The sequence below is a fragment of the Ursus arctos genome, unplaced genomic scaffold (genome assembly GCF_023065955.2).
Source record: "Ursus arctos isolate Adak ecotype North America unplaced genomic scaffold, UrsArc2.0 scaffold_21, whole genome shotgun sequence".
NCBI lineage: Eukaryota > Metazoa > Chordata > Mammalia > Carnivora > Ursidae > Ursus > Ursus arctos.
Window position 1 is genome coordinate 50,238,859 of NW_026622886.1, and position 26,851 is coordinate 50,265,709.

Here is a 26,851-nt window from a genome sequence, read left to right on the forward strand (position 1 = left end):
GTCTGAACTCCAGTCACTTTCCCTGAAAAGAAACCCATCATGGTTTCTTTTCACCTCTAATCCACTTTACTGGGGTTGAAGTTTATTTTCTAATTTTTGTCTTGGCTTCAGAACAACTATATTCATGGTCTTTCTCGAGTTTGAGTTTGTTCGTGTTAATGGGTCATGGGAAGTGATAGATTTTAGGTGGAAGTATCTTCAATTTTCCCTTCAATATAGTCTCATGGAAAACAGAAGGCGGACAGTAGTGTACGGATTGGCAATGAGATAGAACAGAAAAAAGTTCAGAGTGAAGGGGACAGAAAATAGTTAACATTTAAGACAGAACCGAGGTAATGTTTCTGTTTTGGCTTCTTGGATTTTTATAGCCTGGGAGTTTCAGCGGCTGTATTCCCTGGGATAAAGGTATGGGCATAAAACTTTGGAGTAACACACTCCTGGGTTCAAATCTGGGTTTTGACATTTATTGATTGATGAGTCTCAGACAAGTTGTTTATTCTCTCTTGGGCTTTTATTTCTTCACTAGTAATGGAGGATCATTCACTTTTAGGTGGTTTCTACAATTAAATGAATACTTGTCACAGTGCTTGACACTTATGCTCAAGAAGTGGTAGACCCTATTATTATCATCATTCATGTTATTGTAACTTGCATTTCCTGGGGCATATAATGTGTTTTACATATAGTAGGTACTCAAACAATGTTTGTTGAATCTCTGTTTTGGATGGATAGGCAAGTTGGACTTTATCCCGAAGGCACTCCTGGTAGGAAAATCTCCACTTTCTACCATAGGTTGAAAATTCTGCAGCAACAGCTTGAGCATTCTTGTTTGGCTTCCTCTTAGTCTCAGACTTGTTCACCTTCAAAACATTTAGTAGTTGGTACAATGTGCAGCAAGGAGATTTCCCTCCCTCCCAGCAGAAAATTACAGCAAAGTCTGCAAAAACAACCAGGGGTGTTAAATTACTCATGTTTATTTATAACAGACCTTCAGCCAGTACAGTACAAAACTTACAGTAGTATATCTCCATTACACAAATATTTACTTACAATATATTACATATACAAAATGCTTTGCAGTAAGTTTCAAAAGCTAGTTTAACTCCCCTTGAGAAGGGAGAAAAACTCTTTAAAAAAAGGGGAAGGAGAACCAACAGAAGAGGGGGAGGTGAAAGGGTAAGGTCCAAGGAGACACCAAGCATAGGCTACAAATGAAACCCTGGGAGAGAGAGAGGAGAGGTGGTATTGCACTTGCTTCTGTGTTTTATTTTTTTTTTCTTTTTGTTCTTCATAACTTCTGATTAAAAATATATATAATATATATATATATTATGTACACAAGGAAAGAAGCTGCTGAAAGTATTACAAAATCCCATCTGCAGCTTGGACACTGACACAAAAAAACAAAGGTCTGGAAAAGTGTCTATTTAGAAATTTTCTTGTGTGGTGTTGGTCTTGAATATCAATATAAAAGGAAAACACCTCTATTCTCCATGTGGGTTTCAATGGTTTTTTTTTTTTTTTCTTTTTCTTTCTTTTTTTTTTTTTATGCAAAAGGAGCTGGGAGAGAGCATGAGGATGTTTGAGGTTCCAGAGCTGGAAGGCTCTGGAAAGTAGGATTTTGTACCTAAGACCCTGGTTAAAGTGCAGTGATGGTCTGGAGAGAGACAGAGTGCCCTTCTCTCCCCTCCTTAGCACCTGGTCTTGCCCTTCCAGTCTCTGCTCTCATGGGCTCAGAGTATAGCCTCAGAGCATAGTCCTTCATGTTCCAGGAGGTTACAGGTGCCAGAGCTGACTGGGGGAGGGGATGGGGGCACCCTAAGGCTCTGGTACCCCAGAAGGGACTAGTCCTTATGAGGTGTCACCAAATACACAGCAGACACAGAAGAGGTGGTAAGGGGTAGGTCTAACAGGAAGGGGCTCAATAACCAGGACAGTTGAGGAGAACCCTAGATATTAATCTCAGCTCTGCTGCCATCCTGAAAGAAGGAGCAGTTCCCTGGGGTACTGTTGAGAAGACTCTCTCCTTCTCTAGAGACCACTCTCCTTCCAGCTAACTCCCCCATCCTCTGCCCTTGGCAGCATCTGTTTATTGCTACATTGTCAAGGAGGAACAATCAACCCACGATGCCCCTCCTTGACAATCCGGTTCTCTTAGGGAGACTACATAATGGGGGAGAAAAAGAAGGGAGAAAAGTTTTTCTAGGGTCTCCCTTCCCATAGAGGGTAAGGTAGACTCTTCTTAGAGCCCTTAGGAGCCTCAATCCCAGGGTCTGTTCCTTAGCCAACCCTTCACCATCCCCCTAAATTATCCCTGATAGGGAGTGAGAAAAGTAGGAGGCAAAAGAGCCAATAAGGAAAGGACATATGGAAAGAAAGATGGAAGGGAAGAGAAAAGGAGAGAGAGAGAGAGAAGGACCAAGTGTTACAACTTGTGAGGTGTTGTGTTTGGTTTTTACTTTCTTTTTTTTTTTCTTTAAATATAGAAAAACAGCCTTTGGTTTGAATCTCAAGGAAGCAGAGAATGGGATAGCTGTGGCCTTGGGCAGAAAACGCTTGTAGAAAGAGACCTCCACTCACGGTGGAGCCTTATCTCCTCCTGCCCCCTTCTCACTAACTAGGTTACCCAAAAAGCCAGGGGTCTCTGCTGTAGCCAGGAGGAGCATGCCCCCTCCTGCCCTACATCTGGGAACTGAGTATAGAAGGGGGCAGTAGAGGATGACCCCCGGTTCAGTTGTGCCCATCCCATCCTTGCTGGGACAAGAATGGAATGAGGTGAGGGGCAAATGCCCTCCCTCGTCCTGGGATAATTTTTGGTTATACTGAAAATTAGAAGAGAGAAAAGAGACACCTTTTTCTCCCTGCCACTGATCCTAAGAACAGGGCCCAGAAGCCTGGGAATGAGGGTGAATCCTGCAGGGGGGAGAAGAAGAAGGCAGCATGACTGAGGGGTTGAGATACCCCCTTGTCATCAGGCAGCAACCTACTAGTTTCTCATAGGAGAGGGACGGCAGGAGCCCCTGAGAGGCTAGGAAGGTCACTAGAGTGAAGAAGATTAGAGGTGGAAGAGAAAGAGAAGTTTAACCCACCCCCTTCCCATGCCCTGGTTCCCAATTAGGCACCTGTGGCTCCCAATGTGTTAGAGACAGGATTGCAGACCTAGCCTTGGCCCCTGAGAATATAAAATTGGGGCACTCCAAGGAGAGAAAAATCACCACTGAGTAGACTGGCAGGTTGAAGAGAGTAGCAGTGTTGGGGGTTGTTTGAGGAGAGAAGAGATAGATCACATCCCAGAGGGAGATTCCCAGATGTGGGCTTTGAGGAACTCATATTACTAGGGGAACGTCAAGAGGACCCTCAGTCCCACAGTGCCTGGGGAGAATTTCTTCAGCCCCTCCTACTTCCCAATGAGGAAATTCTTCATTTGTTCAAGCATAGTGCAAGCTGCCGAACGTGAGAGGGCACAAGAGGTATGAAGTACCAGGTTGGAGGGTCCCAGAGAGGAGATATAATGCCACAGAGCTCAGGTAGGGCCAGAGGGAGCTATCAGCATCAAAAGGAAAGAATCAGATAATGCAAAAGTGAGGACTTAACACAAGAAGCTCAGAACTCTTAGGACCAAGAGGAGCTTCTTACCCCGAGGGCTGTTAGAGAAAGCTGGATCAAAGAAAGAAAAATTAGGCCTAAAGTGGGAGGGGACTGTGGGCCGGAGGGTGGGGGAGTGGCAAGTTCAGAGCAAAAAGCTAAAGAAAAATCCACAAATTATATTAATAAATAACTCTGAATATGCTGGGATGAGGGGAGAAGAGGAAGAGGAGAAACATAAGCGAAAAGGCCTGTTTCATCACAATGCTTAAGTCAGTCAGGGTGGAGGAGAATAGGTGAGGAGGGGTCAGGGTCAAGTGTGAAGTCAGGTAGCCAGTGGTGGAGGCTACCGAGCAAAACTCCTTGGGATGGAGTGGGGACAGAGCTAGACTCCTGTGGGCAGGGCAGTGGAGTGGTGGACTGAGGGGAGGGCAGTAGGTGGCTAGCCCACCTTGTGCTCCCCCCGGACAATGTGGGAAGAGAATTCGTACCGGTCCTGGCTGTGGTAACCACAGATGTTACACTCGAAAGGGTCTCTGAAGCCATGGCAACCCATGTGGATGGTGAACATGACATGGTCCAGAAAGAGGATTCGGCAGTGCTCACACTTGAAGGCCTTCACGGGCTCACCGCTCTCGCCCACCACCCGGAGCACTTCCTTGGAGGGGCCCGGGGTGCCCCGCAGTAACCCCTCCTGCGGCTTGGGGTCCTCTTTGGCGTAGGCAGGACTGGGCCGGCCCACCACAATGGTGGGAGGTGGCTGGGGCGGGGGACCCTGAGGGAGGGATACCACCCCCGCAACCCGATCTTCGTGGTTGCTCTCTGTATCTGTGGAGTCCTGGCAGCCATTGCTGGGGGAGGCCCCAGGGTCAGTCAGGGGGCCTCGGGCCCGGTAGAGGAGGGGGCCTCCATCAGCCAGGTCCTCGGGTCCCTCACCTGCTTCTCGGGACCCTGGAAGCTCCAGGCGACCGGGGAGGGGCTGCATCTGGGTGTAGACAGAGCTGATGACGGGTGTGAGTTCTGAGATGCAGTTGGTAGGTGGAAGGCGGAGGGGACGCAGATGCTCTGCCCCCACAAAGGCCAGAGAACCTCCGAACCCGGGCTCCAGGCCGTGATGTGCCACCAACTCCACATCCTTCTCATAGCCACCCGAGTTCACATCATAGGGGATGTCTGAGAGGCTGAAGCGCATCTGCTTTTCACCTAAGGAGGAGAGGATCTCAGCAGAGCTGGCTTTGGAAAACTCCTGAGTTTCCCCAGGATGACTTCTTTGTTTGCTTAGCCTGGGGATGGCTGTCATATTATTTACCAGCCTTCATTCACTTCCCCCAAGGTCAGGACCTCTGTGGGGCCACTCCCCAACTCCAGGCTATAATCCTAGGGAAGGACTCAGTCCCAGCCCCAGCCCGCTGCTGATCTTTACCACTTCCTTCATTGCCTCTTATAAAGCTAGAGAGCGAACATCAAGGCCAGGTGGGTGGACCCCATACTCACACCTCCTCCCTCTAACACTCAAGGCCCTTCCCTCAGATCCCACAGGCGGAAGTCCTTGTCGTCGTCAAAAGCTGGGAGAACCGGAGCTCCCTGACCCCCCTCCTCTTACAATCACCACAAGAGCCCTCAACACCCTCTCGAGGTACCTTCCCCCTCTTCACGCCCTTTCAGTGCTGGGGGTGGATTCTGTGCACCAGAGCCTGCCAGACCCTTTCCTCTGCCATCAACTCTGCAGGCCCAACGGGTCCGATGGCCACCAGAGCTCAGGTTTCGAGGAGCTGTGGCTTAAAGCTGATGTCTCCTCTCCAACTGGGCTCTTACCTACAAACTTCTGGGGGGTGGAGCGCTTGCGTTTGGTGAGGCTGTTGGCCAGCCGGTCCATGAAAGTCGGCCGCTCAGAGGAGGAGTGCAGCATGGAGTCCGGCACCATCTCCAGGTCGCGCATCTCGTCACCTAGAGGGAAGGAGGTGGGGCCAAGGAGTAGCAGCTGAATCGGGGTCGCATTGGCTCAGCAGCCTTTGCCTGGAGAAACTCAGCACATCAGTAGGCAAGGAAGGTCATACCCAGTACCTGGAAAGCTGGGTTCCGCTCGCTTCCCCTTATCTAGAGCTTATCCTAGCAACGGGTCAGGTCATTTGAGGACAATTAGACGCATTTGACCCTGGGTTTGATACTTCCTTGTGTTCTCTCTCTCATTCGATTGAGGACATAGATCAGCACCTCCCTGACCCCTGGACCGTCTTGCAGCGCCTACCACAGGGCTCTGCACCCACCGGAGTGCTTGGCAGATTTACGAGGGAACTGTCCTTTCTCCATACGCCTCATCCCTTTGGGGGGGGCGTGGAGGGAGGCTGGGAGCATCCTTGCCCCACACTCCCTCTGGCCCTGCCCTCGCCTCCCCGCAGGCCTGCCTCCGGCCCCACCTGCTTGGCCGGCCAGAGCTTGGGCTTCGGTGCTGAGACTCTGCAGGTAGTTGTGGCACCGCTCTTTGTGCTCCTCCAGGGTACTCTGCTGTTTGTAGCTCCGGCCACAGTAGTTGCACTTGTAGGGCTTGCCCACCGTGGGAGAGGAGACTGCAGAGCGGACAGGAAAGACACGGCATTGGTCACTCCTCCCTGCGCCCTGGCTCTACAAAGCCATGGGGGGGGGGAGAGGGACGTGGCTCAAGTGAACTCGGCTTGTCTTTCCTTCCCTACCTTCAGCTGCAAGCATGGACGGGTGACCACACCATGGAGAAGGGGGCCAGTGCACGGCCACGGGAGGAGGGAGGGGACCCGGGGCCTATAGCTTGGGACTGCAGGTGGGCCTCGTGGTGGCCGAACTGCTGCTCAGCGGAAGGAGGAGCCAGGGACTTGGTAGGGGATCATCCCTGGCAGGCAGGCTGGCCCCACCCTAGGGTCTCAGATTCTCAGACTGTGGTTTAACCTTTCCATGCGGCAGGCGGGTGCAAGGGCTGTTTATCAGACAAGGGGATTTTTTGCTCACGACCTATCTGCTTTGGTTTGGGGGAAATTGGTGGGCTGGGGTGACAGAAGCGAGAGCCCTTAGACCTGCCAATTGTAGGGAGAGGCAGTTTTCACTGACCTTTACTTGTGCTCCTACCTACCCCTGCAGCCTAGTTTGACTGCTTGTTTTTCTGTCTCTCTACTCCTAGATACCAAGACAGCCCCAGAAAAAACATTGCTGATAGAGAAATTCTGAGAAGAGAAAAAGAATAAAAGAAGACAGAGTGAAATAAAGGAGATGAGTAAAAGGAAGAGAACATCAACTTTGAAGGTCTTTAAAATTTTTTTTAAATAAAGAACAAGTTAGGAGCACCTGGGTGGCTCAGCCGGTTAAGCTTCTGCCTTCGGCTCAGGTCATGATCCCGGGGTCCTGGGTTTGAGCCCTGCGTCAGGCTCCCTGCTCCTTGGGTAGCCTGCTTCTCCCTCTCCCTCTGCCTGCCGTTCCCCCCTGCTTATGTTCTCTGTCAAATAAATAAAATCTTTAGGGAAATAAAAGAACAAATTATAAAGATTTAGTTTCTGGCTGCTTGGCTGGCTTAGCGGGATAAGACTCTTTTTTTTTTTTTTTTTTAAAGATTTTATTTATTTAGAGGCGCCTGGGTGGCTCAGTTGGTTAAGCATCTGCTTTTGGCTTGGGTCATGATCCCGTGGTCCTGGGATGAGCTCCACATCTGGCTCCTTGCTCAGTGGGGAGTCTGCTTCTCCCTCTCCCTCTCCCTCTGCTACTCCCCCTGCTTGTGCTTTCTCCCTCTCTCTCTCTCAAATTTATTTATTTCTCTTTATACACATAGAGAGAGAAAGAAAGGGAAAGAGAGAGATTATCTCTCTCTCTCTATATATATATATATATAGAGAGAGAGAGATTATATCTCAAATTTATTTGTGGGGGGAGAGAGTACAAGCAGGGGGAGTTGGAAGGTAGAGGGAGAGGGAGAAGCAGGCTTCCCACTGAGCAGGGAGCCCTACGGGGGGCTGGATCAATCTCTCTTGATCTCTGTGTCTCAGAGCCCCACGCTGGGTATAGGGATTAAAAAAGAAAAAAAAATATTTTTGTTTCTCCCAAAGAAAAGAAGTTGGGAAAACTGAGATAGATACTTCCTTTAAAGACAACTTTCTTTCTTTTCTCCTTTTTTCTTTCTTTCTTCTTTCTTTCTTTCTTTCTTTCTTTCTTTCTTTCTTTCTTTCTTTCTTCTTTCTTTCTTTCTTTCTTTCTTTTTCTCCTCTTCCTTCCTTCCTTCCTTCCTTCCTTCCTTCCTTCCTTCCTTCCTTCCTTCTTAAAAATTTATTTATTTGAGAGAGAGTGAGTGGGGGAGAGGAAAAGGGGAAGCAGACTCCTCACTGAGCATGGAACCTGATATAGGGCTTGATCTCACCATCCTGAGATGACTTGAGCCAAAATCAAGAGTCGGAGGCTCAACCAACTGAGCCACCCAGGTGCCCCTAAAGACAACTTTTGGAAGATGATATTTGTGATAGGAGAGAGAAAAGTGAGAGAACAAGGTATTGCATATCTTATCTTACATATCTTGGGACACCTGGGTGGCTCAGTCAGTTAAGATCTGCCTTTGGCTCAGGTCATGATCCCAGGATCCTGGGATCGAGTCCCACATCAGGTTCTCTGCTCGGTGGGGAGCCTGCTTCTCCCTCTGCCTGCCACTCCCCCCGCTTGTGCTCGCTCTCTCTCTCTCTGACAAATAAATAAAAATAAAACATCTTGGGCACCTGGGTGGGTCAGTTGGTTAAGCGTCTGCCTTTAGCTCACATCATGATCCTGGGGTCCTAGGATCGAGTCCCACACCTGGCTCCCTGCAGAGCAGGGAGCCTACTTCTCCCTCTCCCTCTGCCTTTCTCTCTCTCTCTGTCTCTCATGAATAAATAAAATCTTTTAAAAATACATATAAAAAAATAAAACATCTTATTTTATGTATTTTGTTACTGTCGAGCAGGGAGGCAGGAGAAGGTATCTCCACGAGGGTGGTAATTACTAGCCCCCGTCCCTATGTGTACAAACCTAAACTGGGTTCGGTTTAATCAATCTATGCCATTTTGACCTTGCTCTGTAAACCCTAGTCTTTGGGGGATGAGGGAATGCCATGGTCCCTCTCCACCCAAGACTTTTGGGGAAATGGTTTAACATTGGGAGAGGAACCCCTTTTTATAGTGTGGGTTATATAGAAAGCATCTCACAGAGCTGGAACCCAGTGGTATACCTGTGTCTAATTCTGTCCCTAATAATTTTCTATAGAACAACGTCCAAAATCTACCCTGCTGGCCTCATTGTTTCTGTTTCAACAATTCTAGCGACCAAGCCATCCTTGTTCCAAACCGGCAGGGGGAGTCGCCCCTTTTCTGAGGAAAAGGAGTGTGATTCTTTGGCACAGAACCTTAATGGGGGTCCAGGAAGGCTGTAGAGTAGCTCTGTGACCAGCAAATCTTTTTTTTCCTTTTTCCCCTCCAGAGCTTCAGTTTCCTTGTCAGCCAATTGAGGATAATGCCATCTACCTTGGAATGGTTTTGAGGATCATATGAGGAGACAAGCGAAATGCTTTGTAGATCATAAAGCCTGAATTGATGATCTTTCTCCCTGTTTCTCACCCAGCTCCAAGGTGAGAGAACCCAGAACAAGGTAGGTGGCTGGAGAAAGCGTGCTGAGGTGATCGCTCGGTCCCTTTAAATCCCAGCCCAAGAGAGTTTAGGAAAAGAGAAAAACAGCAAGGAAAGTTGCCAAGGACAGATCCTACTAATTTTTTCCCCTCTGCCCTTCTTCCTGCCTTTTCCCAATCTTGAGCCCCTCCTCCCACCAGCTTGACTCCTGGTGTCTTCGCAAGGCCAGGCTTAAAACTTAGTAAGAGGCTTCAAGAACGCTATCTGCCCAGCTGATTCAGACAGATGTTGACTCCAACAGTCTTGGCTGGGGCTATGAAACCTGGGTAGTCCAGTCCCCTGGCCTGGATCCCAATGCTAACACTCTTGCGACTTGCTCTTGCCTCCGGGAAGGGGACAGCCTCTGGGGATGGGGGACAGAGGCTTTTCCTAGGCCTCCTTTCTTCCTTTGGAGTTCGGAGTCCCATGGATATTTTTAGGAACCAGTAGGAAGTAAAGGAGAGGACAGACGATAGTGGTCCAAGACCTCTGGTATCATGGAGGGAGGTGATGATGGTGATGGACGTGGGACCTCGAGCACATGGAAGTGTGAGGAAGGGTTTTTCTGGTGCTCAGAAGTATGGGGGGGGATGGGGTACAGATGGTTCTGCCAGTAGTGTGAACTTTAAAAAACAAAGGGCGGGTGACTGTTAAGAGCCAAGAACATCACCCATGCTCCTTTAGCTCCAAGTCACAGAGTGTGGCAGATGTAATATACCTCATCAAAGAGTCCCCCAAATTCCCCATGGGGCCCTGCTGCCCAGACGAGGGGTTAGAGAGGCAGGGCCCTATCCGGTCTGTGGGGCTCTGCCCTCCTCCGTGACAGACACTGTAACTGCCCGAATCCAAGGGCGAAGTCACTGAGCTCTATTTCCTGGGGGTCCTGAGGCCCCACTCCTCCTTTCCCACGAGACAGGTCACTGACCCGAGTGTGTACGGAGGTGGCCGGTGAGCGCGTCCCGCCGGCGGCAGGCGTAGTTACAGAAGGGACATTTGAAAGGCTTCTCCCCGGAGTGCAGCTTGATGTGACGCAGCAGGTTTCCCTTCTGGGTGAAGGAGGCGCCGCACTGGTTGCAGTGGAAGGGCCTTTCACCTGCAAGAGAAACGGCACATCGGCACATCGCCGAGGACTGGGTGTGAGGAATTTTGAGGGTTGAACCCCCCCCCCCCGCCCCGCCTGAGGGAAGGTGCTCAGGACAATTTCGGAGGGGCAGGGCTGTGGCACGCACACAAAATTCCTCTTACTGAAGATCCCTCGGGCAGGCGGGCGCAGTCTTACCCTGGGAAGGTGTGCATCGGACACGAATGGTAGGGCCAGGGGCACCAGGCCTGGAACTCTGGGCCAAAGACCATTCACCCAAAACTGAGTCCTGTAACACCCACTCTGCCCAGGAGCCCAAAGCCTGAGAAAGCTGAGAAGAGGCTTTTGTTTTCCTTTTTTTGTTTTTGTTTGTTTGTTTGTGTGTTTAAATCTTGAGACCCGAGGGCCCGAATAATACCTTGGAGTCCCGTCCCTGTCGGACTCCAGGACCCTTCCTGAGGCTACGCCATCCTCTCCCTCACCTTCTGAGAAAAGTATCAGCTTTCCTTTATAACAAGCTGACGAAAAGCGCCAGAGAAGTATGAGCGCTGAGGGAATCCAAAGGTAACCCCCTCCTTTGTTTTTCCGCAGCTGGGAACTGTGCTGGGAGAGACCCTCCCCTTTCTGAGGCGACCCCGCTGTAGGCATGGCCTCCGGCACCCCTGCCGGTCCAGCCCAGCCCAGCAGCTCCTCCCGGACCCCCGGCTCACTCACCCGTGTGGCTGCGCTTATGCACCATGAGCACATTGGGTCCGATGCAGACCATGCCGCAGACATCACATTTGAGCTTGCCATTGGGCAGCCGGATGCCCCCAGGGGAGTGAGGCTCTGGCCCACTTCCATCACAGTAGCCCAGGGGCTCTGACAACGAGTCTTCCACGATCACACTGTCGTCCTTTTCCAGGAGCCTCTCATCCGGCCCCAGCAGTCTGCTTGACTCCTCATCGCTGTACATCTCCACCTTGATGGAGTTGGCTGGAGGGTGGGATGGTGTTTAGGACAGAAACAGGCAAAGGGGGGAACCTGCCCGCAAACCAGAATGGTACTCCTGATGTCCGGAAGGCTTTCTCCCAGCCCTGAGACACACAGGCTTTGAAAGAGGTCAACACCCTAGGTCTTCTGGGTGCTGATATGGTGGTCCTGCTGGGACCTGAAACAACCTTTTCCTCCTATCCCACTGCCCAGGCAAATAGGCTCTAAGAGAAAAAAGTTGGGGTACATGGGATGTCTTCTGTTCCACTGAGGAGAGGAGGAGGCTAAGGGGAGCCTTTTTCTCCACTCTGTTGTCATTAAGAAGGATGTCTGGCTTGGCCCTGGGCAGGAAGCCAACAAGTAACAGTGGCGGGAAAATGGTCCTAGGGAGACCAAAGAGACGGAGGGCTAAAGAGAGAGCAAAGAGAGCAGACATGGTTCATGCTATCCTCCCTCCCCATAAGACTGAACCCCTCTCTTTCTCCTCCATGAAAATCTGGAGAGGGGGATGGAGGAGGGAGGAGCCACTGAAGAGAAAGCTTTGGCTCCAGCTCTGACCTACATTCCTGGCTATTCCAACCATTTAGAGAATGTCACAGATCTAGGGCCAGCGAGAAGAAGCAGTCATGGGGACCCTATCCAGGCAGGAGAATGAGGGCCAGGAGGGGGAGGGGGCATGTGATGAGGAGATCCCTCTCATCTCTGTTTCCTATCTGGCTCTACCTTGTGACCATTCCTATGTACTTGCTTCTCCAACTCCAGGATTTCTCTTTGGAGCCTTCACCTTAATCCCACCCATGCCTCTTTTCATTCTACCCTAGTCTGGCAGCAACTGCTCACTCTCCTCTCAGAAGTCAGGAAGACCCTAGATGCTGAGCTCCTTCCTGCTTTTAGAGGCTGTAAGCGAAAACCAGAGGGAGGCAGTGATGGGGAAATGGCTGCCCATGGCGGGTGAACTGAGGGCCAAACACAAACGGAGGCGCCTAGCGCCAGGGCAGGGCGGGCCAGGGCGGGAGGTTGCACTTACCACTAAGTGAGCGGCTGGGAGAAGAGTGCTGGCTGTTGGGGGTGCTCACCGAGGGCCCCACTGGGGCCCCGAGGAACTCCTTCTCCAGAGATGAGTCCCCGCTACCTTGGAGGAGAGAACAAGAGGACAGGTGAAGCTGCGGCTAGAGCCTTTTACCTTCCTTTGCCTCACCTCTTCAAAATTCTGGGACGTTTCACAAACATTCATCTCGTAGCCACGTACAAGGCAGCGTCGTATGCTCGGCACCATACCTTGTGCCCTCGTCAGCCTGGGTGCCCGGTGCGGACTTCTGTGAGCCCAATGGCTGCGTCTTGCCCACCCTACCTTTATCTAGGCCTGAGGGGAAGAGCATCACTGCCTGACGTCCACAGGAAGCAGGGCTGGGGCTGGGCGGGCCAGGGTGGAGAGGAAAATGGGGGCCTCAGGAGAGAGGCGGTTCAGGACAGACGTTCTTCCCTACTGTTCCTTTCCGGAGCCCCCAACACCAGGTTCGGGATCTGCAGGAAGGGCAGCTGGAATGGTCCCTGAATCTAATGATAATAATAGTAATCATAATGATAGCCGCTAACATTTATTGAGTGTTCACTTTGTGCCAGGCATGGTCCTCGTCACTTGAGACGAATTCTCTCATTTAACCTTCACAACGATCCGAGGAAGAAGGTGCCAATACCATCTTAATGTTGCAGATGAGAAAACTGAGGCATAAGAGAGGCTGTGTTACTTGTCCCCAGTCACATGGCTGGTAGAGGTGGAACGAGGACCGATCATACACTGTAAGCACCCGTGCCCTGAGCCACCACCTCCGCAGCCAGTGCGGGGTCACCGCTTTAGCAGAGGAAGGTGGGCCCATTAGACCTTCCGAAATCAGCACAAATTTGACTACTCTAGAAAGCCTCCTATCTGATATGATTCCAATCACAGATTTATTGATGTTCCCTTGGCAGTAAAATAATGTTTATTCTCAGTATGTTCATTGTTAACGTGTTGACAAATTGCTTTGTAAAAATGAGTTTTAAGAGTTTTGTATGTATCTTTAAAAATTAGTTAACATACATGAAAATATGAGTCACGTCCTTTTAAAAAAAATCCCTCCTCCCCACAATCTTCCGCACAAAATTATACGTGAAATAAAACACATGTAGGTAAACACACACATAGACACGGACACATATCACAGATGGAGATACACATAAAGAGAACATACCTACAGGGGTAAACACACCCACAGCCTCCTACATGAGCTGCTAGCGTGAACGTGCATGGATGTGTACACACAGCCTAAATATGGAACAGAGAAAGAGAGAGACACGAGCCCTAAAATTCATCCCTAAAGTCCACCTATTAGTACTTTACCCAGTTTCCCAGCTCTGCACATACTTACTTTCACAAAATAAAGATTCCATTATAAAATGGTTGGAGTCTTGGGCCTGAGGCAAGTAATCCGGAACACACCCTCCTGAGGGATCCCTCTCCAGCTTTGGTCAGTGGGAAGAAAACAACCACTCAGGACTTTGGGACCATTTCCCATTCATATCCTCTTCTAAAAGTCCCATTTCCCCCACTCTTTCCCATCAAAGCCTGAGGAAATTTATTCACTATCTACAGAAAATGCCTCATAGCTTGAAACTGAGTTGTCCCAGCTGGGGCTCTTCAGATGAGCCATGGTTATCTAGAAAAGTTGCCCGAGTCAGAACCACACACGTATCATGAAGTAAGCATCTCAGAGTTGAGGGTTGAGATAGGTAGACTCAGACCTAGTTTTAAAATACGTCCTTTAACTAAGTGGTAGGGTTTGCTATGGTTAAAGGGGCTAAAAGGGGTATCTCTTCGTTCCTTTTCAGACGTTAGTGCTGACTTGCCCTAAATCACTTGATGTTAGTAATGGGGGAAGAACTGGGCTCTGGGCCCTAGTGCTGAGTCCTTGACCCTAAAACAATGAGTGAACTTGCTGGAAATCCATCTCTAGTCCCAACCTATCAGGCTGAGACTGCTTCTTGGAGCCAGAGGCTTGATACACGGGGGAAAATATGCCTAAAGGGATATTTAGGGGCATTAAGGGGAAAACATCCTTTGTGCCTTTCCTTATTAAAGCCTGGGAACAGGAGGAAGAGCAGGTGTCCCCAGGGCCACACTAGTAGTTCGAGAGGCTCTTTGATGCCATTGCCCTCCCTGGGGAAAATGGGTGCAAGTCTGCTTTTACGGGGCTAATACATAAAAATGAATCTGTTTCAGGGGCCAGAAAGGCTTTATGGGGACCCAGGGATTTTGAGTTTTAGCCGGAGGGTGAAGGGGCCTAGAGACAAGATTTAGGAAGTTCAGCAGTTCCTCTGTCAGTCCCAGAAACCCCAAGGAGGGAACTTCAAATGCCTGGGACTCCCAAGAAATCCCAGACTGTCAAAGCCAAGAATTAAGGCCACTCTCAGGTCTCAGAAATTTTCTTGGTCAAAGTCATCATAGATTGGCTGAACCCCCAGAGGGTAAAGCCAAATCATGAGGTTGACATCAGAGGAACAAGTAGGTGGGTCCAGGGCAGCAAAGGAGGAGGGAGAGAGAGGAAACAGGGCAATGTCCCAGGAGCTGACTGTGTTTCACAGGCTGATGGAGACTAGCCCTCCACTCCTGCTGCCCTTCCTTGATCCTTTCAAAGAGTGGCTGCCTCTGGGAAACAGCCATGAGGTCCGAGAACCTCCACACTTCTCTGCTCTCATCCTAACTGCTTTCCCTTTCTTGACCATGGGCTCCGGGGTGGCAGGATGCTAACCTGCTAGCAGGGAACAGTGGGTACAGGAGCGAAGAAAGACGCCCATCCCCAGCTCTATTGTGGGGAAGAGGCTCAGGCCCCTCAGATCTCTGTTCCAGGGTGAGGCGTCTGCTGCCAAGGCTCCTCTTTACCTCGATTCTATTACCCATTCCCACCCAGGCCTGTCTCGGCATTTCACCCGGGGCAGCGCTACATCTGTCCCCAAGGCCTAATCAAGATGTCACCACAAGCTCCCCCTGTCCAAGTCGCAGTCTTTGCTTAGCAACACCAAACACCCTTCCCATCCTCCGCAAGTGTAGGGAGGAACGCCCCCTCCCCCGCCACACACACACACACACACACACACACACACACACACAGCCCCCATCCTCTCCCTCTCCTCAGGCTTGGGAGTTGTTACTGAATTGGCTCCCTAGCCCCGGCAACCCCCCTTCCCCCTCCACTAGCCACCTTCTGCCTGAACTTACATTATCCTTCCCTTGCCGGTGAGACCCTGGGGTGCGAACGCGGCCGCCGCCTTGGAAACGGCGAGGGAGTGCGGGTGGTGTGTGCATGTCTGCGTCTCGGTGGCAGGCAGGGGTGAGCCCAGCCACTCACCTTCCAGGAAGCGTGGATTCCTGGAAGTGAGGGGAACCGCCGTCATTTCGCAGGCAGCGGCACGGTGAGCAGGGGCCCACGGCTGCAGCCAGCAAGAAGAGCTCAGCCCAGGGTGTATGTGTGTGAGAGAGAGTGTGTGTGTATGTGTGTGTGTGCGTGTGTATGAGAGAGGGAGAGGGAGAGAGAGAGGGAGAGGGAGAGAGGGAGGGAGAGGGAGAGAGAGGGAGAGAGGGAGAGCGCAAGCGAGCGCACGCTTGGATGTGCTTGGGGAGGGGGCTGGAGAGAATGTATATGTGTGTCTGGTGGGGGGGGGATGCTAGGCTACAGCATCCCTTTCCCAAGCCAGTAAAGGGTTGGGGGTGGGGGGTGTGCACAGGGAGGGGGAGGCAGATGCCGTTGCCCTCGTGCCCAGCAGACAAAGAGGAACTGCACAACAAATGCCTGAGAGAGGCAAGAGTGTGTGTAAGAGAGAGAGAGAGAGATGGATGGGCCCTCGAGGTGGGAGGGAGAAAGGGGGGCCCCCAGGGAAGGCCCAATCCTCTGCCAGCTGGGGAAGCCAAGGCCCCAGAGGTCATGGGGCCCAGGACATGGGGCAGCTTCAAGGCTCTCCGATCGTCAGAAAGCCCCTCCCCCACAAAACTCAGGCACTCAGATTCCCTCCTTTCCCTCCTCCTCCAGGAGGGAGGTCGCTCTCTAGATCTGGGGACTGACAGCCCCCTCCTTCTCAGCAGCCAGAAGACCCAGCAGTCTGGTCTCAGGCTAGTGTTGCTCTGTGGCCCTGAGGCTTTTCAAATCCGGGCAAAATCCCGGTATAGTCTCCCCACCTCCGCTCCCCTCCCTTCCAGTGCCCCTGGGGCCCAGCAGCCGACAGCCCTGGATGAATCCGCCTTCTATCAAGACAAGGCCTCTGCTCCCTTCCCTTCCAGAGGAGCTGCTCACTGACGTGCTGACCTACTTTGGAGACTAGATTTTCTGATTCCAAGAATTTGGGGGTGGGAGGGGCTGTGAAACTTTGGGCTGCCTACCCCTGGATCCTTTCTAAGGTTCCCTTAAACATTTCACAGTCCCAGAAAACTTGTGACAAGCGCTGCTCAATTAATTGCATGAGCTGGGTTTGAGCCACTCAGTTTCCCCTGAAAGGTAGAGAATGGAGGTGGGGAGAGAATCTGTGTGGTACAAGTTAATAGACTCCTTCTCTTTCTTCTCTCAAGACCCCAGGAGGGAGTGACCTGCACCTTTAGAAAGAGACAAGGGGAGACAGGATAGATTTTCTGGATTGGGTTCTGTGAGGTGGGAAAATCTCTTTGAAGAACAAGAGAGCTACCCCCTTCATCACGTGGCCAGGTGAGCGAAGGCCACCGGGTGTGGAGACAGAAGAGCTGTGATGACCCTGAAGGGCCGCAGTGTGTTTTAGGAGGGGTGCACACAGGAGCCTTTCCCACTGCTTGCATACTGGCCCAGGAGAGACGCCCCTTACGCCCCTCACGTGGACTGTCTCAGCCAGGCCCAGTCGTGCACGGGCTACTTTTCAGAACTAATTTTAGCCCTACCTTGGTTTTCCCTTTTCCCATTCTCTAAGGTCGTCTGGCATCTCGAATTCTCAAAACACAGGTGAGGGGTTTCTGGCCTCCCCTTTCATTCAAAAAACCATCCTGTGCAGAGGCTTCTCTTATCTCAGAAATGTCAACCTGCTGAAAGCAGGGCAAACTTGGTTTCACAACACAGTGAAGCAAACACCCTAAGCGGTTTTCCTCTAATCAACATTCTCCAGAGACAGAGCTCCACGGGATATTTCCCCAGCCACCGTCTCAGTTTCTCACCTACCTACATTAGGACAGGGACTGGTTGTTACCCGTCTACTGTTCCCCAGCAATAAAACAGGGTCCTGAGTGTGGTTGTTGCTCAGTGGTGGGTACTGAGTAGGCTTCACTGAGCAGGAGCAAGAAGGACTGGCTGGTTCCTTAGAAGGGCCATGGCTTTCGTGCCAATTAATCTCTTTCAGTTAAATCAGTCCACTTGATCCCTGTCACTCATGTGGCAGGTGTCAAATGCCTTTACCCATTCCAGCTCCTTCCCTCCTTAAATGAGAAAGGGGTCAGAGTCAGTGTCTTACCTTACCCAGCTGTTGCCAATGACTCTTATATGTGTGTCTGACCCATCTTGCTGTCATCCTTTGAATGTGCCCATAATTCCATTGGTCCCACTCCAGGGTAAAAAAATAAGCTATAGGTCATTTCTACAGTGGTGCTTGGATTTCTGAGGGACATCCTCATGATGTCAAAACCGAATTCTGACTTCCCTTACCTTTTATAATCATTTTCTGCCCTGACATTCTAATGGTCCAAAAAATGATTCCTTCTGTCTTAGAGACAAATTCTGTCTTAAGCCCTTCTCTACACCCTCAGAGTGGGAGCCAGATAAAGGTCCTCGTTTCTTTTCACCCTGTTAAACTCTGAGAAGACCCCGATTACTTTTGTATCTCTAGAAGCCATTCATACTCTCTCTTCTGCCTCAGTAAGAGTATTTGGCAGGTATGCAAAGCCCCAGCATGTTATGACCGAGGAAAAGGACTGGGGGAACCGAGAACCGGGCTCTATATCTCTCTTTCAAAGGCTCTATGTTGTTAGCCCACTGGCTGAATTCAGCCCACGGACAAATTTGGCTTGCTCCATGGAACATTTTTTAAAATATTGAGTCATTATTCTAAAGTGGAGACATTTCACATAAAATCTGGATTCCTGACTTCTCTCAAAAAATTGGAAGTTTTGGCTACACCGGATACACGTTCTGGCATGATGATGACAGGTGGACGCCGAGGAGCTGTTGCTCCTTGAGGTAGGTCATGTGTGCTCTAGTACATGACAGTCCCCACATTCTCTTCTGCATGTTAGCCTAACCTCATTCACTCATTTACAGGCCCACCTGCCCCTACAGACCTTTGAGGTTTGGAACCCTGCTCCACTCTTTACCTGGCTGGGACAGAATATCATGTTTGGCTGGTGACCTCAGGGTATAGGAGAAGGACCCACATCTTCCTTCTATCTCTTTGCTTTAAATCCTTCCTCTCTAATAGTGTCCACTCGTATTCCCCTCCTATTCCCTTCCACTTCCCTTATCCCCACGAAGTCTGGGAAGAGAATCTCTATTTAGGGAATATAAAATGACCAAAGTAGGTGCACACCACCAAGCACTCCCAAGTGTGAGTGGCAGCTCTGTGACTGGGGCACCTGAGGTCCTGGGCTAGGGTGAAGGCTGGACTCCACTCTGCTCCACAGGCGAGTGGCTGCTCCCAGCCCCTGACAGACAGAATGCACAAGAGGGCATACCAGACATATAGGAGCGGCCATTGCAGTCTTCTATGTCCATCTTAGAGTCTGCTGAAAGAGAAAATAGCTGTGATTAGAAGCCAGGTCTGGGAAGGGAGGAGGTTTCTCTCTAACATCTGGAATTAGCAAGTTTGCTCCAACCCTATCCTAAAGAAGAAAAACCTCCTACTTGGTCCTGATGAGAAAGACAATGTACCCCGACTTACAAACCCCAGGGTCTCCTCCAACCCACAACTTCTGCAGGCTTCCCCAGCCTCTGGAGTGGAAACACTGTCTTACTCCGGAGGGGTCCCGGTTGTGCCGTTCTGAGAGTAGACCCTCCTCCTGCAGGTGGAGCTGATGCTGTGGGAAAGGAGACGGGTTACAGCCCCGCCTTCTGGAGGCGAAGAAACCAGCCCCACAGAAGTTCTATACCTTAAGGATGGGGTAGTAATGAAAGGAAGAAGCTGGATTCTCTCTCAAGGGATTCTTTTTGGGTGTGTAGGGGAGGGAGGGGGACAGGAAAGTAGAAGATGGAGAGCAGCCCACCTCAGATTCAGCGCGGAGTCCTCTACTGAAGGTCTGATAAACAAATTAAACCTTTAAGGGGCTTCTCCCTACCTTCTTGTCAATTACTTCACTATGTTTATTTTTTTTAAAAGGCGGAAGCCTGAATTTAAAATGCAGGTTAGTCTATTTAAGAGAAGCGAGCAGTAATTGGCAGTAGAGTATTAAACAATTCAAGAACTGAGAACAATTAAAAGTGATAATTTGTTCCAATGAATTATCTCCTTAGGAGCCTGTGGGAGGAGGAAAAAAAAATCTCTTTGGTCGAAATTTACATACCTCCAAAATTGATTTCACCAGTCAACTAATGAAAAATAAATACTCCAGGGGCAGATTTGGGGGCACAAGAGTGGGGCAGGGGAACAGCCTGAACTGCCACCGGGATTCCTGGTCTCTTCAAAGGATCGCTCTAAGGCAGATGGATGAAGATTTGGTTTGCTTGTAACACTGTACTGTTAGAGGCAAGGGCGGAGGATTCTGGAGGATGCACGGGGGTGGGGGGGGTATCTATTATCCTGTCTCCCGCCCCCCAGGTCATTCTTGTGCTGAGAGACATCATATTCTTCTGAAAACTCTCAAGAGAAAGCCTGAAACATGGGCTTTCCTTCACTTCACAAAGCAGCTGTGCCTTAGATTTCATTAGAGAGCCCAAGTCTCATGCAGGAAGCCCAGGTGTGGAAGAAAAAATTATATAAATTTATTTTCAGCTCTTCTTTTCTTCACATCCTCCCTGGGATAGACTGAGCTTTGGGATCAGACTGCTAGACCAAGCCACAATAATGAGTGGTTCCTTGAAGGTTCCCTTAGGGGTAATGATTAGAAGAGCCCAAGTCCACAGTGGTTAGCAAACTCATACCCTCTGGAACTAGCCACACAACTTGTGGTGGGCAGAGATTCAAAGAATGAGGAAGGGTGGTCTGGTACTCATGGGGCTCCTTTCATTTCCAAATCATTAGCTCCATAATTGCCTTTTGGGATTTTTCAAAACTGCAAAGCTAAGATGCCACATGTGACTTCCCTTCACACACACATACACACCCCTGTGCAGGAGAAGCAAGGGTGAGCAAGATTTCCTCCATTTTCTGCTTGGAGAAACTGAGGCTCAGAGCAGTTAAGTGACTTGTCTCAGGGTTCATGGTGAGACTGGAACAAGAACACAGGTCTCCCGCCACTCTGAGCTGTGCTCTTCCCATTAAACCACCCTGTTTCCTTTCAAAAGCCAGAATACTCAAGGCCTTCGTGGATCGTCTTGCTTTTCCCCTATTCTAACATCAATTAAGGCATCTTTTCCTTTGGTGTGACCCCTGTGGGAGTGGGGTCTGTTACTTAAAAAGAAGAACAAGTTGAGCAGGCTCTAAGGGGAGAAATATGCTAATGTAATGTGTGTGTGAGAGAACACAGATGAACCAGGGGCTAGATAAGCACTAGGTAGGCAGAGCAGTTGAAGCATAGCATTCAGCTAGCACTGGCTCAGGAAGTGCATCTCATTCTTGGACACCTGCCCAAATGGTCCCAAAACAATTTCCAGAAGAGTCTGAAGGAGTTGTTTTCTGAGTTGGACTTTGTTCCTAGCAGTAAACTGAGCTCTTCTGCTTCTTAATTGCTCTTAACAGGTGCTCCATGACACATCTTGGGCAAAATCAGCGTTTGGCTGCCTCTAACAGGTCCAAATGCCAAGTTGGTAACCCTGGAAGTGCGAGGGGACTGACATTCTGCTGTTCCCGATCGTGGTATTCTGAGAGCCAGGAGCAAATCAGTAGACGTACTTCACTGTTTGTTCAAGTCTCCAGGCAGCACATCCCTCCCAACCTTCCCACACCCCGCCCCTCAAAGCACCTCCTCCCCTGCCGGCCAGGCAGGCAGATCTTAGTGTCTCCTTAGAGGAACTGGGTCAAATTAGGCACTGCCAATTGGAGACATACCGCAGGGGGGAGGAAGTATAAAAAGAGAGAAGTTAGTTACACAAGACAGGTTTGGCTCAAAGATCTTGGAAAGAAACTGGCTTTATAGCAACATAGGCATCATTCAGTGATGGAGGTAGGCACATATGTACTGTAAATTCAGTTCACTGAGCTGAATACAAAGCAACTAGAAATAGCTAGTCTCCCAATTCAAAAGGAAGTGTCTCTGTGAGGAGGGAGGAAAGGTTGGTCATTGTAACCTCCAGAGACAAAGATTTTCTTCCCTGTTCTTCTGAATCCACTTGGCACTGTAACAAGAGTCCTCTATAGCCCTGGCTTTCTCCCATCAGCACAATATCGCTTTTGAACAGGAATGGGCAGGAATGGACATTCCTTCTAGACAGAAGATTTCCCACCACACTTCCTGACAAGCCACACGTCACGAGCAAGCCCAGGTCTGACTTGTAAGGGCAGGTCAGGCATCGGCTACCACCCCAACTTCCCAGCTCCACAAAAACATCCCCAAGCTTTCACTCTTAGGGGACAAAAATGTCAGAAAGTCAAGTTCGCTGTATGTAGTGGCTCTGGAAGCCTGAAATAAGATGGACATCACAAGTATTTAAAGCTCTTCAAATCCTCTAAAGAATCCTGTTTGATCCAGTGACACTCCAAAATTGGAATTTAAAATGCACTCCATGTGGTCTAGTGGGTAGAAAGGATATCGTTGGGAGAGAGAGTGGAGGTGGAGAGAGTGGCAAGGATCCGGGCCACCCTTTTGGTTATTGTTCCGAACTGCAGCAGGGAGAAGCAGACATTTTGTCCCTGGTCTCCCTTAGGACCTGGGACCTGAAGCGGAGTGCAGTGGTTATTAACGAGACAGAACTTCCCACCTGCCTGGGAGTGAGTAGTTCAGGTACTACAAGTAAACCAAACCCACAGCATCGTCCGCTCTTGTTTGTACCGTCGGGAACGGAATGAAACCAGCAGAACGGCTGGTTCTGCTGTCTGTTAGGGCTTTGCATAATTGGGGAGGGGAAAGAGCTAAATGATTGAGGGAGGCGCTGGAAGGAGGCATTGTCTGCAGCCTGACGGACTACATGCCCCTTTCCGGGAAACAGACCTTGACGTCCAGCAGTCTGCGGCTCTGCGATCATCTTTAGGGCCAACCTAGTGACCTCTGACGGAAACCTACCAACCTTTTCTCAGCTCGTGTGTCTGTCTTTACAGCAGAAAGATCTGACTTGTTTTTTCACCAGGCTGTAGATGGTGACCCTCTGTCTACGTATAATACAGATGAAGACAGCTCGGCTTCATTACCCAAGTGCTTGAGGAGCAGTGCTGAGGGAAAGAATTCTCAAGTTATCCTAGGAATGGCCAGTCTCTAAAATAAGAAGGGGTAGGAGCTGGAAACATAACACCTGGGCAGTGGGAAAATATCACCTCATTGTCTCCTTTTAGATCTCAGATGGACGCATCTTTTCTCTCGTTCTTTGCGACTCCCTGTCCTCCCCATGTAGACTGCGGAAGAGAGAGAAGGCTAAGGTTTATGGGTGGGAGGAGAAACAATTCTACCCCTCCCATGTCTCATCTTGGGACTTTAGGAACTAAGGAAAGGGCCAAACTAAACAGTTTAAATCACTAGGTATGATGCACATGAGATAATACTCTCTGGTTTTTCTTTATATACCCTGGAGTATTTGAGCCCTGTGTTTATATAGAAAGGCCCCACAAAGTCACTGCTATTCAGCCGTGTGTTTGGGCAGGGGTGGGGGAAGTAGGGCAGCAGAATTCAATTTGAATTTTATAATAATTAGTTTTGAAGCCAAAGACGCCCCCAAACAAAGTTAACTCTATCAAGTGAGGTTTGAAAATACACGGAAGTCCCAATGAACTATTCCGACTGGGGTAGGGTAGCCAAAAGGAGGAAGAGCCAGGAACCATTGCCTTTGGTGGCAGTCCTGACCGGAAGTCTCTAATGCATGCTAATCAAAAGGGTTCACTGTTGATTGGGCCGGAAAGACGTTTCTGGGCTCCTCTACTAACATAGACTGTTGCCGTGACAATCCAATTTAGTAAGTCTCTCTTCATGTGGAGGGCCTGGGGCAGGGATGTTGTAGGACCTGGGGAATCTTTGGAGCTAGAATGGAGCTGAGAGATGATCTCCAATCTCTTGGTTTTGAACAGAAAAAGAAATTAAGCTGAGTCACCCATCTGGTTAGTGACAGAATTAAGACAAATAGAACCCACTACAGTACGAAGTTAAATCTTGCCACAGTGGGAAGGTTTGGGGTCACCATGCTTACCTTCTTTCTCGGGTGTTGAAATGAACAATTTGGGGGTCTGCATCTTAGTGACTTAAATCCTTGAACTAGAAGCACAGGTTTATGGGTGGGAGGAGAAATAGTCCTCTCCATCCCATGTCTCTTTTTTGAGAATCTGAGCCTGAGGAAAATGCCAACCTAGACGCTCACTAGGTCTCTTTAAGGTAGAAACAGGGCTCTTTGACCCAAGGATTTACACCAGCATATGTATTCCAGCAGAGTCTATAAGGTTGATGCTATTCCCACTGGTGGGGTGGGAGGGGACAGGCCATTCATATCAGCACTATCCTTTCTTAGATGCTTTCGTCAGATAAACCTTGAAGCAGTCTCCCTGTTTCCAATACCGAATCCACAATTCTTCTGAGAAAAGGAGGCAAATCAAACAGCTTGGAATTCAGAGCCTTCTTCAGGCAGGGTCAAGAGACCAATAAAAAGAGGGAGTCCCTCTGCTTATAGCATTGTCTACACTCACAGCAATCCACACTCTTATTTGTTCCGCTAGGGTAAAATAAGCCTAGAAATACCTGCCCAACAACAACTTATCTTAATTTTTTTCCTTGGTTATCTTGTGTGTATGTTGAGGGAAGAAAGATGGCCAGTTTGGGAGAAAATAATTCCTTTGTGGGTGTTAGTGGGAGGTAAAAGGCGGGATAACGTTCCTCCCACGATGGGAAGTACAAGCTGCAGATTCAAACTAAGGGAAAATAAAGAAGAAACGCTCAGTTGCATTTTCACTGGAAAAAAGTCAGGACTTCTTTCTCAGCCAAGTCCCAAAACGTGCCTTACCCTTAACCTACTAAGAGGAAGGGGATTGCCCAGAAGCTACAACTGAACTAACTGCGCTCAGTGGGCAAGGAAGACATTATATTTTGTGCTTGAGCCATCAGCCTCTGTTGACTAGGGCAAGACATAATTCTCAGCCTGCCAAATTGAGGGCAGTTCCCACCACCCTGGGACCCAGCCCAGAAGCTCCAATGAGACCTATCCTGCTTCCCAATGGCAACACTATTTTCTTCTTTCAAGACTTTATTTTTATCTCATGAGCCACTCTTCTGACTATTTTCACGACCCAGGGAAATCTGGATTCTCCGGCTTTAGGTTGTTGTAGGGAAGGCTGAAGTCCCCCACACCATAAAGCAAGATTCACTGACCTACTGACAGACCCAGGAAGAGATGTGGGATTCCCAGCTAGGTATCGTCACATACTCCCACCAAATAAGAAGCTACATTTTCAAAGATTGTTTGATTTGGCCTTGTCCTGGTTTTATCCTCAGAATCTGAGTTATCTTAAGTGGAAATATTGTAGGTAGTCAGACACCTTTCCAAGAATATAAACATGTACCTCACACAGGTAAAGTGAACGAGTAGTAGTAAGGGGAAAGCAAGAGACCTCAACAGACTTCTGCTTGGCCATGATGGTGGAAGGCCTACAGCTGACATATGAGCAAATCAGGAACTCTCTAAGCTCACAACTGATGCTTTGAGGGCTCAGGCGGGTAGACTGGGACACAGGTGGAGCTATGAAACATATAGGTGGGGGGATCTATAGGAGTCACAACAGTTGACAGTTTTGCTTATGAGAGAAGGGACTGAAGCCAAAGATGTGCAAAACTTGACACAATGTGGTTGGTAATGCATCAGATCTTCCTGGAAGCAGAGTTAGTAAATTCTTACCTTGAAGAGAGAAATGGGTACCTTTTTCCTAAACATCTCGTATCTAAAGATCTGTGTTCCATTAAACTCCCGACTGTCTCCAGACAGGACCAATCACAAATAAAAAAAATTTTAAAAGCATAGACAGCAAACAAAAATTCCCAAAGTGAAAATCTACAACTCTAGCAGACAAGGGGTAAGAAAATAACTGGGGATGGGGCTGTGTGAGGAGGTCCACGGAGGCCTATTTTAGCTTATAACTGCTTCCCGAGTCTGTCTCTCCCTAGAGTTGTCAGCCCCAGGGCTTCCTCTGTTACAGTTCTTTCTTAGGACTCGTATGCAGTGAATCTCTTCCTTCCCGGGAGGGAACCTGAGAACCCTACATGGTTCCCTAGACAGCACTTTCCACTTCCACTCTAAGTTTCCTCTCTACTACGTTTCTCCTATTCTGCTCATTGCCTCCCAGATTTCCCCACCTAGGCCTATGTCCTTCTCTCTAACCTTCTCGACAAAACCCCCGAGTCCCTTGCTCTTTTGCCCAGGTACCCCCTCTACTTCTCCTTTCTGCACTCTGTCTGTTCTACCCCAGCCGTACCCCACTGAGGAGCCTCGCGCACCCAGCTCCTGGCTGTCCTCGGTCCTCTGCACTGACCCCGTCTCCCGCCTTTTTAGGACCCCTTGACTCTCCGTTACCTTCCCTTAAACCTTAAGCGTCGCGCCAACCTCCCCCACCACCCGGGCCAGCTTCCTCCCCTTGAGCCACAGCCCAGGAGCCTACACCCTCTTCCCGCCAGGCCCCCGCCCCCGTCTCCCCTCACTTCACGCCCAAGCCCCTCAGGCCCCGCCCCCGGCTGCCGAGGCCCCGCCCACAGCGCTTCGCCCAAGCCCCGCCCCTCACTCACCTGAGGCAGCTCCGCGCGCGCGCAGGCTAGGGGGGTGTGGGAGAGGGGACGGTATTGGGGAAGAGGGGGGCGGGGCAGCGGGGGTCCCCCACTCTGGCCCGGGCGGCCCAGTGCGGGGGCAGTGGGGTCACTAAGGCGGTGGCAACCGGGCCGGACCCGGGACCCGGGCGCTCAGCGGCGGCGGCGGCTCCATCTCCATCAGCGGCTTCACCTGAGGAGGGACCGGCCCCCCCCCATCAAACCCCCCCCATCACAGCCGTCCCCCCTCCCCCGAACAACTTCCGGTCCCACTACCAGGCGACAGGCGGCGTGGCCGAACACCGAGCGTCCCCAAGCCGGGGAGACTGCTGGGGAAAAGGGAAAAGAGCTAGGGGAGAGTAGCCGAGCGCCGAAAGATTCAAGTCGGAGAGGCGCGGTCGCGTGCGGAGGGTAACTCAATGACTGCCCCTTCATCTGCATCTGATTTGCAAACTAGGTGCCCATTGGACACCCCCACGTGCCCTGGCACATATGCCCCTAGTGCCAAGTTTTGCCCTG

At 50.1% G+C, this 26,851-nt stretch overlaps 1 protein-coding gene across 9 annotated transcripts; it reads right to left on the reverse strand.

The window, feature by feature from the left end:
- Nucleotides 1–492: 492 nt before the first annotated feature.
- Nucleotides 493–26,749, reverse strand: IKZF4 (IKAROS family zinc finger 4). 9 transcript variants are annotated; one of them, XM_048218074.2, is made up of 11 exons: nucleotides 26,315–26,610; nucleotides 22,879–22,956; nucleotides 22,635–22,776; nucleotides 19,198–19,333; nucleotides 18,992–19,042; nucleotides 12,308–12,412; nucleotides 11,023–11,283; nucleotides 10,153–10,320; nucleotides 6,003–6,152; nucleotides 5,401–5,532; nucleotides 2,453–4,788 (listed from the first exon to the last, which is right to left on the reverse strand). In XM_048218074.2, exons 5-11 carry the CDS (start codon nucleotides 19,029–19,031, stop codon nucleotides 4,028–4,030), a joined length of 1,617 nt encoding a protein of 538 aa, XP_048074031.1. In that variant the 5' UTR covers nucleotides 19,032–19,042; nucleotides 19,198–19,333; nucleotides 22,635–22,776; nucleotides 22,879–22,956; nucleotides 26,315–26,610; the 3' UTR covers nucleotides 2,453–4,027. The 9 variants fall into 9 exon arrangements, with proteins under 9 accessions (XP_048074033.1, XP_057172436.1, XP_048074031.1 ...); XM_048218076.2 differs by lacking the exons at nucleotides 19,198–19,333; nucleotides 22,635–22,776; nucleotides 22,879–22,956 and adding an exon at nucleotides 493–937 and having other exon boundaries at nucleotides 4,522–4,788; nucleotides 26,315–26,606; XM_057316451.1 differs by lacking the exons at nucleotides 22,635–22,776; nucleotides 22,879–22,956 and having other exon boundaries at nucleotides 26,315–26,749.
- Between the last annotated feature and the right edge of the window lie 102 nt (nucleotides 26,750–26,851).